Below are 16,304 nucleotides of genomic sequence, written 5' to 3' on the forward strand. Positions count from 1 at the left end.
TTGCCCAGAATGCCATTTTCCCCATTTTTTTTTTTTTTTTTTTTTTTGGTGGTACGCGGGCCTCTCACTGTCGTGGCACAGGCTCCGGACACGCAGGCTCAGCGGCCATGGCTCACGGGCCCAGCCGGATCGGGGCACGAACCCGTGTCCCCTGCATCGGCAGGCAGACTCTCAACCACTGTGCCACCAGGGAAGCCCCTTCCCCATTCTTTTTTAAACCAATTGAACTGCTACTTCTTTAAGCCCTGATCAAATTTTGCCTACTTCTGTATTACTTTCTGAGGCAGAATTCATCTCTCTCCCCCAAATATTATGATGATTTTTGCCCTCACTCACAAGACAGCAAGCTCCTCGGGATAGGGACTGCGTCTTATTCATTTCCATACATCTAGTCTATTAGCCCAATGCCTGACATATGGTAGATGCTAAATAAATAGAAGAGTGAAAGGCATTCCCAGCAGTGAGAACTAAATGAACAAAGGTGGTCAAAGGTTTGGGTAAAAAATGAATAGTTTAATTTGGCTAGGGTATGAGGGAGAGTAGTAGGAGAAAAGATGGAAAAGTCTCTTTGGTAGTATTTTGAGGGGACTTGGAAGTCAACTAGAGGGAGAAGATGGGCAGATAGAAGATACTTTGGTAGAGTGTGGAAAGCCAATGGAGGTTTTTGAGCAAAGGTGTAATATGATGAATAATACATTTAGTTTAAACCTATCAGACTCTCTAATAAATATATACAGTTTTCCATTCATACTCAAATTCGCCTCCCACCTACTCATCCATCCACCCTCCCACCCCCAGACTCCCCCCACAGCTTGCCCTACCCCTTCACCTGCTCCCTGGCTGGGCCAGGGATGTATATATGGGCTGCTTCCCCTCTCAGCCAGAGGACGTGGGGTCCCCAGCTGCCTGGGACTGGGAAGCAGGCCAGGGTTAGCTGAGGTTGGCTGGCGAGCAGCCAGGCGGTGCCAGGGAGAACCTGTATAGTGCCAGGTGGTGCCTTGGGTTCCAAGCTGAGCCCATGACCCTGATAACCTTCTACCTGCGCACATACCTGCCGCTCACTCCACCCCATGCCCAACTTTGCTATCAGGGAGGGGGCACAGGGCCAGACAGACCTGCAGGGCTTTGGCTCCATCTCTACAAAAGGGCCTTCTGTGAGCCAGTCTGCTCCCCTCCAGGCTTGCTCCTCCCCCATCCAGCTCCTGTTTCTGATGCACGTACAGACCGTACACACCGTGTCCCAGGACACCCCACAGTCAGCCGCATGGCTCCCCTGTGCCCCAGCCCCTGGCTCCCTCTGTGGATCCCGGCCCCTGCCCCAGGCCCCGCTGTGCAGTTGCTGTTATTACTGCTCCTCCTGGTGCCTGCCCATCCCCAGAGCCTGCTCTGGATGCAGGGGGCTCCCACCACAGGAGGAGATTCATCTGGGGAAGACGATCCACTGCGTGAGGAGGACCTGCCCAGTGAAGAGGATATACCTGGAGAGGAGGACCCACCTGGAAAGTTGGATCCACCTGGAATGAAGACTGAAGCAGGAGAAGAGGATTCTCTGAAGATAGAGGATCTACCTACTGTTGAGACTCCCAGGGATACTCAAGGCCCCCAGAATAATGCCCACAGAGACAAAAAAGGTAAGTGGTCATCAGCTCTGCAAATCTAGGCTCCAGGAGGTTGATGCTTCCCCTCATTAAACCCCAACCCAGGTAGGGATTATTCAGGGAAGGAGAGGAGCCTGTACTCTGATGGTAGTTTTTCCCAACCCCAGGGGCTCCCATGCCACTAGCCCTTTACCCCCTTTCAGAGCTAGATGGGGAGACAAAAAGGGGCACAGATGGAGAGAGGTAAGCAGGAAGAGACGGGAAAGAAGAAAGGGGGAGGCTGGAGAGGAGAAAGATAGGAATGTGGAGAGAAAACAAAGGTGGAGAGAAGTAAGAGTATGAGGGGAGAGAAGAGGAAGGACGGGGGTGTACCAGAGGAAGAGCAGGAAGGGCTTGTAGAAATCACCTCATCTTCAGCCTACAGATGAGGAAACTGAGACCTAGGACTAAGGAAACAGCAGGTAGGAGAACCTGGTATCTTGACTCTCAAGCCAGGAACTTTGGAAAACGAGCTGGAGACCAGAAAGGGAACAGGATGAGTGGGGAGGAGGGATGAATAAGGGAGAAAAAGGTCTACTGATTTGGGCCTGGGAACTGAGGCCTCCACCCATTTTAGAGACCCTGAGACAGTGGTCGCAAACTGGTATCTCCGGGGCCAGCGGGATCTTTGTGTGGCCCGTCAAGCTGTGGCGTTTTACTTGGCTGCCATCTATAGTGCTTTACACCTGGCCTGCTTCAGGCATTTCTGTTACCTGCTATGCTTCTGTAAGACATCTGAATTTGTGAACCTCTGCTAGTGAAGGAGACCCACCTCCTTTTGGCCGCTGGCGAGGGACTGGGCTCAAAGATCAGCTTCTTCATTCTTCTTATTTATGCAGGGGATGACCACAGTCATTGGCGTTATGGAGGTGAGACACCCACCCCCTGCACAGACCCAATGTGGGCACTCAGCTCTGCTAGTGCCTGCACCCCCCGCCCTCTTCCCCCGCATCCGCGTCTGCCAGTCCCTGACACCACCCGCTGCCTCTCTCCCTCCACATCCCTTATTTCTATCTCCTGTCTGGATGCCTCCTGACTCGACCCCATCACTTTTTCTACTCAGCTTCCCTAAAAGTTCCTGATCGTGTCATCAAACTTCCTGTACATACTCTCCCACTCCAGGCGCTCCGCCATGGCCCCAGGTGTCCCCCGCCTGCGCTGGCCGTTTTCAGTCCCCGGTAGATATCCGTCCAGAACTCACCGCGTTTTGCCCAGCCCTGCGAACCCTGGAACTCCTTGGCTTTGAGCTCCCGCCACAACCAGAACTGCGCCTGCGCAACAATGGCCACACCGGTGAGGCGGTCTCGGGGCGGAGCCTCGGGGAAGGGGCGGAGGCTAGCTGGGGATGAGGGACTGTCCCTGGGAGTTAGGCTCGCGCTCTGCGGAGAGAGGGGCGGGCCCGGCTCACCTGCCTCTCACCACGCAGTGCAGCTGAGTCTGCCTCCCGGGCTGGAGATGGCCCTAGGTCCCGGGCAGGAGTACCGGGCCCTGCAGTTGCATCTGCACTGGGGGGCTGCGGGTCGCCCGGGCTCGGAGCACACGGTTGGCGGTCACCGTTTCCCTGCCGAGGTGAGCGCGCAGCTGTCCGCGGAGGGTCGAAGTGGGGCGCGGGGTAGGGGATCTCGCCCACTCCTACCGTGTCCTCTCCAGATCCATGTGGTTCACCTCAGCACTGCATTTGCCAAAGCTGACGAGGCCTTGGGGCGCCCGGGAGGCTTGGCCGTGCTGGCTGCCTTTCTGCAGGTACCAGCCCTGGACACCCCCACCCCTGCTTCCCCAGCCCTCGGGCTCAGAGTATCTTGCCCCAGAGACCCACCCCCACCCCGCACCTGGCTATCATCTTCATTTACTCATTAGTTCTTTCATTAACACCCACTGTGAGCTGGGCTCCAACAAAAGGTTCCGAAACTGTGGATCCTTGTCTCCCCACAGCCAGTGAGGGAGGCTGACAGGATAGACATATACACAGGACGCAGAGTCAACAAGGTAGTCAGGGAAGTCCTCACAGAGGAGGTGAAACTTGAAGCCTTCACTAGTGGGAAAGAAAAGGAGATATTCCATGCAGAGCGAACGGTACATGTAAAGACTCAGAATATGGCCCATTCGGGGAATGGCAGATGCAGTAGAATGGACATAAGGAAGAGTCATTTGTCTAATACTCTTATAACCCATAATTTCCCCTTTGCAAAATGCCATATTGTCTAGAGAAGCATTTAGTGACCTCTTTGGACCTGTACTGATCAGGAGTACATACACAATGATTAGAGGAGGCTAGTAGGTTGGAGGGATGGTGAGACACCTGTGGATGGTGAAACACCTGTTAGGCTCACTCCCTCCCTGACTCATGATCGCCAGCCTCACAGCGCAAAGCTCAGAGAAGCACCTTGGAAATAGCATGTCCTGGCTCCAAAACTCAAACACATGAATTATTAAGGTGAATGCAGAGCTAACATGAATACAAAGTTTATTGGGGTTTCCTGTGGTGGGGACATAGAATGGGTGTGGAGTTAATGATGAGTGAGATTGGAAAAGTAAGTAGAGCCCATCATTGAGAACCTTGTATCCTAGTAAAGTGACCCACCATCCTCCTCTTCCTCCAATTTGCCATTGAAAACTAGTCTGCCTAGTTACGTCAGTTTGCAAAGTAGGAGTATATTGACCTTGAATAATAATACATGAGATATTGTGTTCCCCCAGCGTTCTCAGAGCTGGGAACTGGGGGAGGACTATGGGAACCCACCTCACCTTCAGGCCTCCAGCCATAACCCTAAATACATGTATGAATCTATCTTGCATTATCATCTCCTAGGAAGGCCCCGAAGAAAACAGCGCCTACGAGCAGTTGCTGTCACATTTGGGAGAAATCGCTGAGGAAGGTCAGTTTGTTGGTTTGGCCACTACCCTTGATACCCTTGCTCATAAAGAACCGCCCTTGGGGAGCCTCAGGTCTGAGGATGGAGAAGGGCTCCCTCCCACACAGAAGGGTTGAAATGTGAACTGGCCTACTGTGACCTTGATAATAACTATAAAGCTGAACACAGGCAAACAGACAAAGGCAAACTGCTGGCTACAGGCTTTATGTTTAAAAACCAAACAGAAACTAAGACAAAAACCAAATAAGACCAAAAAAATAGTGTTTGGAACTTTCAGGGGTTGAGTCTGGTTGAGTCTAAAATTTTTCTGAGAGATGTCTATTACTCCTTCATAAGCATCAAATATTTTAAATTTGTTAATACTTTTGTTGGAAATCTTTCTTTCCTTCTCAGTCACTCTAGGTCATTTTAAACTTCACTTGCCCAACTGGACCTTAAGTTTTGCTAAACTAGAGAGAACTGTGTTTTTTGAGTTTTGTGTGTTTTTAAAGTTATAGGTATTTATTTACAAGTTATTCAACGCATTTTCTCTTTTGATTTACTCTGGGCTTAAATCTGCATTCCAGCGTGTTATCACAGTGTGCAAACTAAGAGTGAAGACTCAGAGGGAGGGCCAGGGGAGCAATTCTCTCACTCTGTGCGCCCCAAAGCCTTTTACTACCTCCTGAGTCATGTCTTGCGCTGAGTTATGGGAAGGGACACACTCAGTGAAGAAGTGGTTTCTGGGAGTTGAGTCAGCTTGGCTTCTGGGAGATAAAAATGTATTCCTGTACCCCAAAGCTTTGTTGTGTGTATGGCCGGGGGGGTCAATCTATGTGGGACTCCAGCACAGGTCCTCTCCACAGACTCTGAGACTTGGGTCCCAGGACTGGATGTATCTGCACTGCTGCCCTCTGACCTCAGCCGCTACTTCCGATATGAGGGGTCTCTCACCACACCCCCCTGTGCCCAGGGAGTCATCTGGACTGTGTTCAACCAGACAGTAAAGCTGAGTGCTAAGCAGGTGGGGCTGGGGTGTGGTGGTGACATAGGGGATGAGGGGGAAAGGGTTGTAGGTGGAGGTGAGAAAGAGGAGGCATAAAGAGATGAAGTGGCCGTGTTGGAGATGAGGGAGACGTGGACAGTGGGTCCCTGAGGTGCTGGCTGTAAGCCTGTGACCCTTTTGCTTCTGTGTCATGAGCCCACCCCCACTGTCTGCTGACCTCCCTAGCTCCATGCCCTCTCTGACTCCCTGTGGGGACCTGATGACTCTCGGCTACAGCTGAACTTCCGAGCTACACAGCCTTTGAATGGGCGAATAATTGAGGCCTCCTTCCCTGCTGGAGTGGACAGCAGCCCTGGGACCGTTGAGCCAGGTGCAGCTTTGTCTACTGATGCCATGCCCCCTGCCCCCAGCCACAGGTCCCTCATCCTCCCCATGTGTCCTCATTTGTCTGTCACTGGTGATCACCACCCCTGGCTCTAATGTCTCCTTTTTCTCCTCAGTCCACCTGAATTCCTGTCTCGCTGCTGGTGAGTCTGTGCCCCTCCTCTGGTTCCTGAGGCTGGGGGCATCCCTTGGCACCATCCAGCCTCAGGGGCTAGTCAGGACCACCACTGCTACCTCTCCATTTCTGCAGAGCACACTCCAACCCCAATAGGATAGCGTCAGATCAAGGCAGGGGGGTTCCCCTGTTGTCCCCAGTGCAAGAGTTGGTCAGAATGAAGCTCCAGAAATCTCCTTGCATCCTCCTTCCCAAACAACCTCTTTCGTTTTGTTTTTAGAGAGGAAAAAAGTGCTCATCTTACCCCTTCTTGTGTATCCACCCCCATCCCTTTGCTGGCCTCTGCTGGATTCGGAGATGCTGGGGGCAGCTGGAGAATTTGGGGCAGGGGTGCGGTTCAGGTGGAAGAGGCTCTGAGGGAACCTACAGACTCCTCTTCACTCCCTGAGGCAGTCTCTCTCCTCCTCCCTCCAGGAGACATCCTGGCCCTGGTTTTTGGCCTTCTCTTTGCGGTTACCAGCATCGCCTTCCTTGTGCAAATGAGAAGGCAGCAAAGGTATTTTACTAACCCTCTCCCTCAGGCCCAGCCCCTGCTGCCCAAGTGGAGTCCAGAACAGCTTCATGCAAATTGCATGCAAATGAGCTCATCCTTGGTGAGATTTCTGATTAGGGTTCCCTGTTGTGTAGACACCCAAGTGGGACCAAAGGAAGTGTCAGGTACCACCCGGCAGAGGTCACGGAGACTGTTGCTTAGAGGCCTGCAACTTGGAGAATGTGCAGAGAAGCTGGCCAGAGGAATCTGAGGGGGAGCTGGAGACTTTGTCCTGCCCATTACACTACTTCCTTTTAAGCCTCCAAAGATATATTTTTTAAATAAATATTTCTAATAAAGTCTGTGGAAGGCGTATCCTTGTTCCCCAAATCAACAGGATGGTGTGTTCATTTCCTATTGCTGCTGTAACAAATTACCACAGACAGTGGTAACGGAAATTTATCCTCTTAAGAGTTCTAGAGGTCAGATGTTCAAAATGAATCTTCTGGGCTAAAGTCAAGGTGTTGGCAGGGCTGGTTCCTTCTGGACACTCCTGAGGAGAGGATATTTTCTTGCCTTTTTCAGCTTCTAGAAGCCAAGCATTCCTTGGCTTGTGGCCCCTTCCTTGCATCACTCCAATCTCTTGCTTCCATTGTCACATCTCCTACAACTGCTTTTAACCTTCTTGCCACCCTCTTATAAGGACCCTTGCGATTATGTTGGGCCTACCCAGTTAACCTAGGATAACCTCCCCATCTCAAAATCCTTAGCTTAACTAAAGTCCCCTTCCCATGTAAGGTAACATTTCACAGGATTAGGGTATGGACATCTTTGGTGGGGGGACATGATTCTGCCTCATGTAGATGTTATCAGGAAGCAGGGAGAAATGACCGATATTGTTGGAATGACTGTGTGTGTGTGTGTGGACAAGCTCGGTCTTTAGGCTTAAAATCACACTGAGGCTTTTGGGTTTTCACCCTGCTCAAGTAAAACCTATGTAGCTTTGCAGTTTTGCCTTCCAGTCGTGCTGCCCGGCCCAGCCACTTGCTGGAATGGGGCAGTGCCGCTGAGAGCAGCTCCTTTGCTCTGTGGGGAGTAAGGGCCAGATGTTCCCCCAGCCCTGCCAGGCTTCTCTGCTTCACACAGCCTGTTCACAACCCCTCCTCAGTGAGCCCAGTGCCCCACCCCTCTGGCTCACTCAGGGGTCCTTCCAACTCCACTCTTCCCCTGGGGCATCCTCTCTACCTTCTCCACTTTGGAAAACCACCACCACCATCCCCAACACCCAAGAAAGGCTTAAAGGGCCCCGTGATACTGGTAACATCAGTTTTATTCAGTGGCAACTACAGCCTGGCTGGGGGCAGGGCCAGCCCTCACAGGTTGTTGAGCTCCAGCAGGGTCTGGTCGAGGGTCTGGTGGATCTCCACGTTCTCCTCCTTGGCACTGGCCAAGGTCTCTGTGGGGGGAAGCAACCCGTGAGGTTGGTGGGGGAGAAACATGGGGAGGCATGGACAGGGGATGTGACAAATAGACACGGAGTGGGTTGGAGGCACAGGAAGACCCAAACATTCAGGGATCTGAGGACCCTGTGGGTGGGACAAATGGATGGACTGAACAAGTCAGACAGGGATGCCTCACTCAAGGCTCTGGGGCCGTGGAGGTGGGATGGGAAGGCCTGAGTCATAAACTAATTTACCCTCCTTCTTTAAAAGGTTGAAGAGAGTTGGAAGCAGGAGGAAAGACAAAGACTGAGCCAGGAAAGGGAGTGTCAGACAGACAGACAGACAGACAGACTTGAGGCAGAAAACAGACCTGCAGGGAAAGCCCCATGGTGCTGCCATCCAGTGTCTCTCCAAACTTCATCCCAGACCATTCACAACCTTCTCACCCCTCCCCTGCACCTCACCATTCCACTTCCCTTCCAGTCATTCTTTTAGATCCTGGAATCACAGCTTGAATGCTCCAAGGGCAGTGACATGCCTGGGTCTGTAGAAGGGCGTGTGTCTCAGAGGCACCAGAGGGCCCGTGGTTGACTGACGTGGTCATATGTGCCCACATGCAGCAGTGAGAGTCATGCAGAGAGGGTTCCGGTGTGGGCCACAGTGGTTTGTGGGTGAGATCAGTAGGGGAGGGGTGGGTCACAAGATCGGGGGTGCCCGTAGGAGCCAGGGTCTCAGCAGTGAACCAGTGCTCTGTGGGGGTGATGGAAGTGCTCTCTGGAGGGCAGGAAAACAGCATGGAGACCAAGTTGAGTTTATTAAGCAGCAGAGAGCGGGAGAGGCTGGCGGGTAGAGGGAGGAGTGGATGGATATAGAAGGATGAAGCAAATGTCAGGGTGGGCGGCAGCTGTGACGGGGGCTCTCCTAGGCTGCGTCCAGCCTGGCTGTGCAATGTTGGCAATTTCTGCTCCTCCTGCTTGCCCCCCTCCCCATTACAGAGAATGGAAAGGAGAAGAGAGAAGGGGCCGCGGGGTACACTGGTGAGAGGCTCAGAGGGAGGTGATGTCGTTGAGTGCGTTGTCCAGCTCCTCGCTGATGGCCTTGTACTTCATCTTCTGTGCATAGACTTCATCTGGGGGGTCCAGGGGAGTGGGGCCAGGTGGGAGTATGGGGAGAGGGAATAGAGGGAAAGAGGAACAGAAGGAGAGAGGGTAATGGAAAGAGAGAACAAGAATCAGAGAGAGGTGGACGAAGATGGAGTGAGAGAGACAGGCCAGAGAACAGGCTGGACAGCTGTCAGGGCCCCCTCCTCCCCTCTCTTTACCCCTATGTCTTTTGCTCTTTTCTGTACCCCAAACTGGTGCTTCCCCCCAGGAGCTCCTGCCTCCCCCAGGGGCCTGGGGGCACAGTGCTTTGCATAAGCAGGAGTGCTTGCTTCAAGGGGAGGGCGCTCAAGCCACAAAGTTCTAAAGTCCTAAAGTTGGAGAGAAAACTGAGGCTTGCCTGAGAAGGCTGGAAGCAAGAGAAGAGGGAGTTATGAAAGTGAAGTGAAAAGGAAAGACAGCTTTAGGCACAACGTTGTCGGTAACAGTGAGAAGCAGCTACAGACTAGCAAATGCCTGGATGCTTGTTTTCACCAAATCTAGCTTCAAAAAGTATTTTCCATTAATGTTATCATGAAAACCTAGATAGTAAACCAAATAGCTCTCTATTTAATGAAGAAGGTGCTGCACTTGGACACAGAATTGTCTAGATCAGTGCTACGCAGAGTGTGGTGTGAGGACCAGCGGCATCTGCATTACCCGGGAGCTCGTTAGACACGGATTCAGCCCAAAGTCAGCAGTCGCTTCAGAGCAGCACCCAGGAATCTGTGTTTTAAAAACTCTGAGGGGATTTCCATGCTCACTCAAGCTCGAGAAGCACTGGAGTGGACGGGGCTACATCTACTTGGATGGGAGGCACAGACCGCCAGAGTCTGTGGAGTCCTAGGTGGTCCAACCCTAATTTACCACTGGCAAGTATCATGGGCTGGGAAGATAAGTCATGGGGAATATGGACCTATTTTAAAAGGTTCAGGGGTACAGAGGAATATCCCTTTTACCTTCCAGGTCATCAATGGTTTTCTCCAACTTTGCCACCGACCTTTCGGCAAACTCTGCTCGGGTCTCAGCCTGGGCATAAAGGCAAGATGGGGAAAATGACAGGAGCTTAGGCCCTCCCAGACGCTATCAACTTTCTCTTCCGTCCCTGTCCCCAGATTCCCTGCCACAGGAGGTCTCTGGCGGGTACTGGGGGGCTTGAGGGGGATTTGGACTGGAAGGACTCTCACCTCCTTTAGCTTCTCCTCCAGCAGTTTGATCTCCTCTTCATATTTATCTTCTTTGGTGGAATACTTTTAGGGACAGACACATGCCATCAGTTCATCGCCTCCACAAGTCCTTCATTTCTCCACGGAGCCCCACAGGCTACTCCTGATTTTGTCTCCATCAAACATCCGGCCCTGCCCTGCCTGGGCCCATCGCCTCCCTCCCCTGAAGGACCCCATCCTCACTGCCCCTCTACCCCCCTCTACCTTGTCCGCTTGGGCTTCCAGGGATTTCAAGTTGTTGGTAACAATTTTCAGCTCCTCCTCTAGGTCCCCACATTTACTGCAGGGGGTGTGTGGCAGGGTGGGGTGTGAGGGCACAGTGGGGGAGACAGCGGAGATGGCACAGTGGGGGAGGGGTGGAGGAGAGAAGAGAAGAGCAAAGTTGTGAGAGTGACAGCAGGCAGAGTTTAGGAGCCCCAGGCCCTTCCCGGCCCCCAGCAGGTGAGGGAGAGCAGCCTGAGATGGAGGGGAAGGTGAGCCTAGAGAAGGTGCCATTGCCCAGAAAGGTCCAGAGAGGTGACTACCTCCTCCTCTGAGGCCGTCAGGGACTTGAGGGCCTGGTCCATGGTTCGCAGTTCCTCCTCCAGCTGCCTGGCTCGGCTGGGGGCAGCACGTAGGGGTCAGAGGCAGGACCCGTCCCTGTGATCCCACGCCTGGGAAACTGCCTCCCCACTGTGCAGAGTGCCCCAGAGCCATGGGCTCAAGCCGAGTTTCACTTGCCGCCCTGTGGTGTCCTCACCTCTCAGCCACCTCAGCTCTCTCTTCTGAGCGCTCCAGCTCTCCTTCCAGGATCACTAGCTTCCTGGCCACCTGTGGGGATGGGGAAGAGAGGAGGAGGAGATCCATGGTGAATGACTGGGGGTGTCTGGGACTCGGGAGTGAGAAGAAAGTGGGGCAGGGCTCTCACCTCCTCATATTTGCGGTCTGAATCCTCAGCGATGTGCTTGGCCTCCTTCAGCTGCATCTCCTGCAGCTCCATCTTTTCCTCATCCTTCATAGCTCGGTTTTCGATGACCTTCATTCCTCTGAGAGTCAGGGAGAGGAGTAGGGGTCGGGTTAGGACCAGCAGAGACAGGCTTCCAGCCCCCTCCCCGGCCCACCCTCTGAGGACCCCCCTGCCCACCTCTCACTCTCATCAGCTGCCTTCTCAGCCTCCTCCAGCTTTTGCAGGGCTGTAGCCAGGCGCTCCTGCGCCCGGTCCAACTCCTCCTCTACCAGCTGAATGCGGCGGTTCAGGGAGGCCACATCTGCCTCGGCCTGTGAGTCAAAGGTCAGAGGTCAGAGAGGCTTTGTCTGCCTTGAGGATCAGAGAGGCTTCAGAGGATGGTTAAGATTCTTGTCAGAACGAACCTAGGTTTCCTGACCTCCAGAATTTCAACCTATTTTTTTTTCCCCCAAACCAACCATCTTCTGTGCAGACTCTGTGCTCCAGCCCAAAACATGCCCTCCTGGACAAGCTCCACTCCCCTGCTACAGGGCCTCTTCTAGCACGGTGCATAATCTCCAATGGTTATCTGCACACAGATCCCTCCATCCCTCCTGAGAGCCCTCCAACTGCTGGGACCAGGTCTGAGGCAGCCCTGACGACTCCTCAGCAGAGCCTGGCCCAGGCAAGGGGTGGGGAAGAATCAGGCCAACCAGACTGCAGTGCTGCTAAAAACCGCCAATCACAGAATCAAACTCTGTGATGTCACTCGCTGCCAGGCAGACCCCTAGCGGGAGGCTCCGGAAGCAAGCCAGGCCTATTTAGGACACCCTAGGCTGTACCAAGGGTACTCCCTGCCAATGCCCGAGGCAAGTGAGGTCGGTGCGAGGGCAGTGTGAGTGGCAGATCAGCCACTGATCCTGCAGTACAGAGGCAAAATCATGGTGGTTTTGGAGAACGTGCACAGAAACAGACGATACCTTGAGAAAGAGAGGACAGAGCAAGAAGGGCCCCAATAAAGGAAAATGAGAGAAGTAGTGCAACTTGGTGTTAAGAGCGTCAGCTCTGAGTGACACTGTTGTCTTTGAGCTACTTGTGTGGCCTTGGGTAACTTATTTAGTCTCTCTAAGCCTCAGTTTCCTCCTTTTTAAATTGGAGTTGACAATAGCAGTTCCTACTTTGTAGGCTGTTCTGAGATAATGCAGTGCTTCTAATACTGGATTAATAACAGGATCATCTGGGAGGTGTATAAAAAATACCAGGTTCTCTAGCTCCATGCTGGAGCCACTGAACTGAGATCTCCAGGGCAGGGGCTTGGAAATCTTTCCATCTTTTTTTTTTTGTGGCATGTGGGCCTCTCACTGCTGTGGCCTCTCCCGTTGCGGAGCACAGGCTCCGAACGCACAGGCTCAGCGGCCATGGCTCACGGGCCCAGCCGCTCCACGGCATGTGAGATCTTCCGGGACCAGGGCACGAACCTGTGCCCCCTGCATCGGCAGGCAGGCGGACTCTCAACCACTGCGCCGCCAGGGAAGCCCTTTTTTTTTTTTTTTTTTTAAAGCTTCCAAGGGATTCTGATGATAAGCAATCTTGGGAAATAGTAAAATAATATGCAGAAAGCACTTGAATATGTGCCTGCCGAGTCCACACCCCATAAACGTTAGGTTATCCCTTGTCTCTCCCTCAAGGACAAAACACAGAAACCGCGAGATTTAGGATTGGAAAGGAGAAAGGACCAGTGTAGGGGAAGAAGAGAGTGACAGGGAAGAGATGGGTGGCAGCACTGGGGGTAGAGGGAGTAGAAAGCAGGTCCTGAGTGATAGTGTAGGACAGGGGAAACAACACCATATATAGAAAGTAGTTGCAGCTTATCCTCCAGGTGCTGAAGGCCACCTAGAGTGACAAGAGCCCATCCTGGGCACAGGGCCATATGACTCAATGTGGAAGGATTCTGGGACAGCACTGGGGTTGGTAAGAATGACTCTGGGGGACACTGGAGGTCTATTCTAGAGAGAGATGAGACTCTGCAAAAGGGAAATTCTTCATGGTAGTGGGGTGACATGACTCTGGAGAATCTGGGAAGTCCTGGGGCCCGCATCACAGGAATGACTTTTGCCATTTTCTGCTTCTCAAGTTCTTCCCAGTTACGGATGCTGCCCTCTAACTGCAGGACAGGCAGTGCTGTCCCCTCTGCACAAATGAGAAGCAAGAGAGAAAGGAGAAACTGAGGCACCGTGTAAGTTAAGTGCTGTGTTCAAGGTCACACAATAAGTTTGGGTACCGTTTCCTATCTTCTACTGGTGCTGCTGCCCTGCTTCCCCTGCTCTGTCCCTGTCTTCCCCTCCTCCCTCCAGCCCCCACCTAGCTCCTTGGGTTTCCAGTCCTTACTCCAGCTGCACTGGGCCTCAGTTATTTATAGAGTGTCAGATGCCCAGGGTCGTCTTCACTAGCAGCTGCAGGTCAGTTCCCTCCCAAGTGCCAGGGCTGGTGAAGAACCAAAACCGAAGGCTGGAGGTCAGAGAAACCAACCTTGGGGCTAGGGGGGGATGGGGAACAAGGATAATGGTCAATACGAACAGCAATGTCATCTCTGATCTCGGATGTTCAGACCGTGCGTATGCGAATCCCCCCATCCACCCAACCGCAGGCTCATCTTAAACTTAAGCCTGGGTGGAAGGCAAACGGGGAGCATGAGGCAGAGAAAGTACCATGTCCAAAGTCTGATGGCCGTTCTCCTACCTCGTGGGGGGAGGGGTGGGAATGGCAGGAGGTGGAGAAGTCTGGTTAGCGGGTGGGGGGTGGGCAGAGGAATCTCCGAGTGAGCAGAACTTGCCAAGGTGGCTGCCGTGGCGTTTGTGGCTCTGTCCCTCTGCCCCGTGGCCTGGCATGGTCTCAAGGCCAAGAGCTTAATGAGGGTAAGTGAGGGACCGACAGAACCTGAGCTGGCGTCCCAGTGCACAGCAGGGCCGCTGGAGCCAGAAGTCAAGGCCAGGGAATTTCTAATGGCCCCCCTGGGGGTGTAGCTCAAGTCAGGGCCCCTCTTTGAACTCCCCTTCCCCTGCCCCGCACCCCGAAAAGGTAGCTGCAGGCTCCTTTCCATGTTCAGCTGGGGGATTAGATGAGATGGATGGTAAATTCTTGTACCACCCACCCCCGCGGTGACTCATTGCTTGGTCACTGTACACGCTAAGAGCTGGAACCAAACGAAATTACAACACTGTGTCCTCTGGGGGAAGTGGGAAGTGGTTTTGATTTACCCACTGTCTTGGATTATTTGTGCCAGCTTTTGCCCTAGCCTGGGTTCCTGCGAGGAAACGGTTTCTGTCCTGGTGCTGAAGGTCCCCTCCATCCCCATGTCTGGGACCCCTCCCAGTGCACTAACTCTCCCACCATCCCCCAGGTCCACACTCACATCGGTGGCTTTCTTCTCAGCCTGCTCCAGTTTCTCCTGGGCATCCTTCACTGATTCGGAATACTTTTCCACCTCGTCTTCCGTCCCTTTCAGCTTCTTCTGGAGGGCCTGCTGCTCCTCCTCCAGCTGGGAGAGAAAAGTCTCAGTCAGCCAGGCCCAGGCCCAGGCAGGAGGCAGTGGTGCGTGCGAGGGGGTACTAAGAGATATGTAGCGGCTGTCAGGGAGGAAGAGGGATAGCAGAGGAGGGACAGTGCAGCCAGGGGTGTTGTAGGGACCTGGCGGGAGGGGAGAGAGAGCTTCCGACCCCAAGGAGCAAGGGCCATCATGGCTCTGCAAGGGCAGGAGTGGAAAGGGGGGGACCGGGGCTCCCCAGGCTATGGCGGGTGAGATGAAGCGTGGCTCTGGCTAGGGCCCTGAGGGGTACCGTGAAGGCCCAGCAGCCCTCACACTGGACAGTAGAGAGCCTTGGACAGCAGGTCAGAGGCTGGGGGGCACCGGGCAGGGCCTACCCCACCCGCATTGTGGGGTGGCGGCAGGGGATGCACCGGGCCTGGGGCCCCCACCTGCTTGCAGCGGTCCTCAGCTTGCTTCTTGTCGGCCTCAGCCTGCTCAGCGCGGTCGATGGCATTCTCCTTGTCCAGCTTTAGCATCTGCATCTTCTTCTTGATGGCGTCCATGGTTGCGGTGGGAGACCGGCCGGCCGGCGGGCTGTGGGGTGGACCGGGCTGACTGGGCTGGCTGCGCGAAGTGGTTGCACGGGTGGCAGGCGAGGAGGACCAACCGGGACTGGGATGTCCCAGCCGCGCGGGCGCCTAAAAGGCGGGGAGGGACCGGGCGGAGCCGGGGGCCAGGACCCTCCCCCACCGCAGCCCAAACCTTGTAGGGGCAGAAGCGCTGCAGGGTCGGGGGGCGCGGCCACCCCGGGCGCCCACCTCCTCGGGGCTCCGCCTCTCCCCCCTCCCTATCCCCACCAACAACCCCCTCCCACGGCCGTCTGAAGGGAAAGTAGATGGAGAGTCTGTCGAAAGAAAACACCGTAGCGTTGCAGAGGGGAGGGGACCCTGGGGCTGGGGGCTCCGCGCTTCTTCTGAGTGACAGCCCAGCCCAGTGGCAGCTGCGGCTGGGGGCCCTGGGGCTATTTCGGGGTTTGAGCTCACGGCAGCTGCCCGGGCGCAAGGACCGGAGTGTCCCCCCCATCAGCTGCAGCAGCCGCTGCACTTAATTTAGAAGTTTCCTGTAAATCCCCTCGGATTAAATGTCTCTTGGAAGGCGGGGCTCCTCCGCCTTTCGAGTGCCTCAGTTTACCCTGAGTCCCAGACTCTGGGTTTGCGTTACCGACGTGGCAGTGATAGCGGAGAGTCTCTCCAGGGACTTGGGGAAACTGAGTCAGGAGGGGAGCCCAGAGACCCAGTCGCAGTGCGGGGCGAGGCCCGGCTGGCTGCCCCCGAGGGCGGGCCTGACCTCTCTTCCCCCTTCCAGCCCCTTCCAGCCCCTGCCTCTGGAGCCAGGGCCCCTCCTCCATGGTCGCCGGGACTCAGAACCCAGCTCCGTGCCCCGCCTGCCCCACCCCCACGTGCCCCGCATATTTTCCACGCGGCTTCTGCCGGGCAGGACGCGGCGCGCTCCCCTCCCCC

The 16,304-nt window shown here is 54.5% G+C and overlaps 2 protein-coding genes across 6 annotated transcripts; one reads left to right on the top strand and one right to left on the bottom strand.

Moving 5' to 3' along the window:
* Positions 1 to 1,082: 1,082 nt before the first annotated feature.
* CA9 (carbonic anhydrase 9) lies at positions 1,083 to 7,102 on the top strand. Of its 2 annotated transcripts, XM_079926863.1 has the most exons (11): positions 1,083 to 1,631; positions 2,477 to 2,506; positions 2,760 to 2,930; positions 3,064 to 3,206; positions 3,288 to 3,380; positions 4,447 to 4,513; positions 5,356 to 5,513; positions 5,721 to 5,865; positions 5,996 to 6,022; positions 6,469 to 6,550; positions 6,682 to 7,102. In XM_079926863.1, exons 1-11 carry the CDS (start codon positions 1,265 to 1,267, stop codon positions 6,746 to 6,748), a joined length of 1,350 nt encoding a protein of 449 aa, XP_079782989.1. In that variant the 5' UTR covers positions 1,083 to 1,264; the 3' UTR covers positions 6,749 to 7,102. The 2 variants fall into 2 exon arrangements, with proteins under 2 accessions (XP_079782989.1, XP_079782988.1); XM_079926862.1 differs by having other exon boundaries at positions 3,064 to 3,380.
* A 715-nt stretch (positions 7,103 to 7,817) lies between these two features.
* On the bottom strand, positions 7,818 to 15,556 carry TPM2 (tropomyosin 2). 4 transcript variants are annotated; one of them, XM_079926198.1, is made up of 9 exons: positions 15,234 to 15,556; positions 14,671 to 14,796; positions 11,457 to 11,590; positions 11,241 to 11,358; positions 11,073 to 11,143; positions 10,538 to 10,613; positions 10,295 to 10,357; positions 10,067 to 10,136; positions 7,818 to 7,982 (listed from the first exon to the last, which is right to left on the bottom strand). In XM_079926198.1, the coding sequence occupies exons 1-9, from the start codon at positions 15,345 to 15,347 to the stop codon at positions 7,900 to 7,902; spliced, it is 855 nt and encodes a 284-aa protein (XP_079782324.1). In that variant the 5' UTR covers positions 15,348 to 15,556; the 3' UTR covers positions 7,818 to 7,899. The 4 variants fall into 4 exon arrangements, with proteins under 4 accessions (XP_079782324.1, XP_079782322.1, XP_079782325.1 ...); XM_079926196.1 differs by lacking the exon at positions 10,538 to 10,613 and adding an exon at positions 10,858 to 10,933 and having other exon boundaries at positions 15,234 to 15,551; XM_079926199.1 differs by lacking the exon at positions 7,818 to 7,982 and adding an exon at positions 8,014 to 9,097.
* Positions 15,557 to 16,304: the final 748 nt, after the last annotated feature.

This window comes from Stenella coeruleoalba (assembly GCF_951394435.1).
Source record: "Stenella coeruleoalba genome assembly, chromosome: 7".
Lineage (NCBI taxonomy): Eukaryota > Metazoa > Chordata > Mammalia > Artiodactyla > Delphinidae > Stenella > Stenella coeruleoalba.

Bases quoted from the DNA above. Each gene is read 5' to 3' on its own strand.
- TPM2 (XM_079926198.1), bottom strand. From the start codon at position 15,347: ATGGACGCCATCAAGAAGAAGATGCAGATGCTAAAGCTGGACAAGGAG. The intron at 11,359-11,456 runs GTGGGCAGGGGG...CCTGACTCTCAG, and splicing joins GCAGCTGATGAGAGTGAGAG to AGGAATGAAGGTCATCGAAA. The intron at 10,137-10,294 runs GTGAGAGTCCTT...CTTTATGCCCAG, and splicing joins TGGAGGAGAAGCTAAAGGAG to GCTGAGACCCGAGCAGAGTT.
- CA9 (XM_079926862.1), top strand. From the start codon at position 1,265: ATGGCTCCCCTGTGCCCCAGCCCCTGGCTCCCTCTGTGGATCCCGGCC. The intron at 2,931-3,063 runs GTGAGGCGGTCT...CTCACCACGCAG, and splicing joins GCGCAACAATGGCCACACCG to TGCAGCTGAGTCTGCCTCCC. The intron at 3,381-4,446 runs GTACCAGCCCTG...ATCATCTCCTAG, and splicing joins TGCTGGCTGCCTTTCTGCAG to GAAGGCCCCGAAGAAAACAG.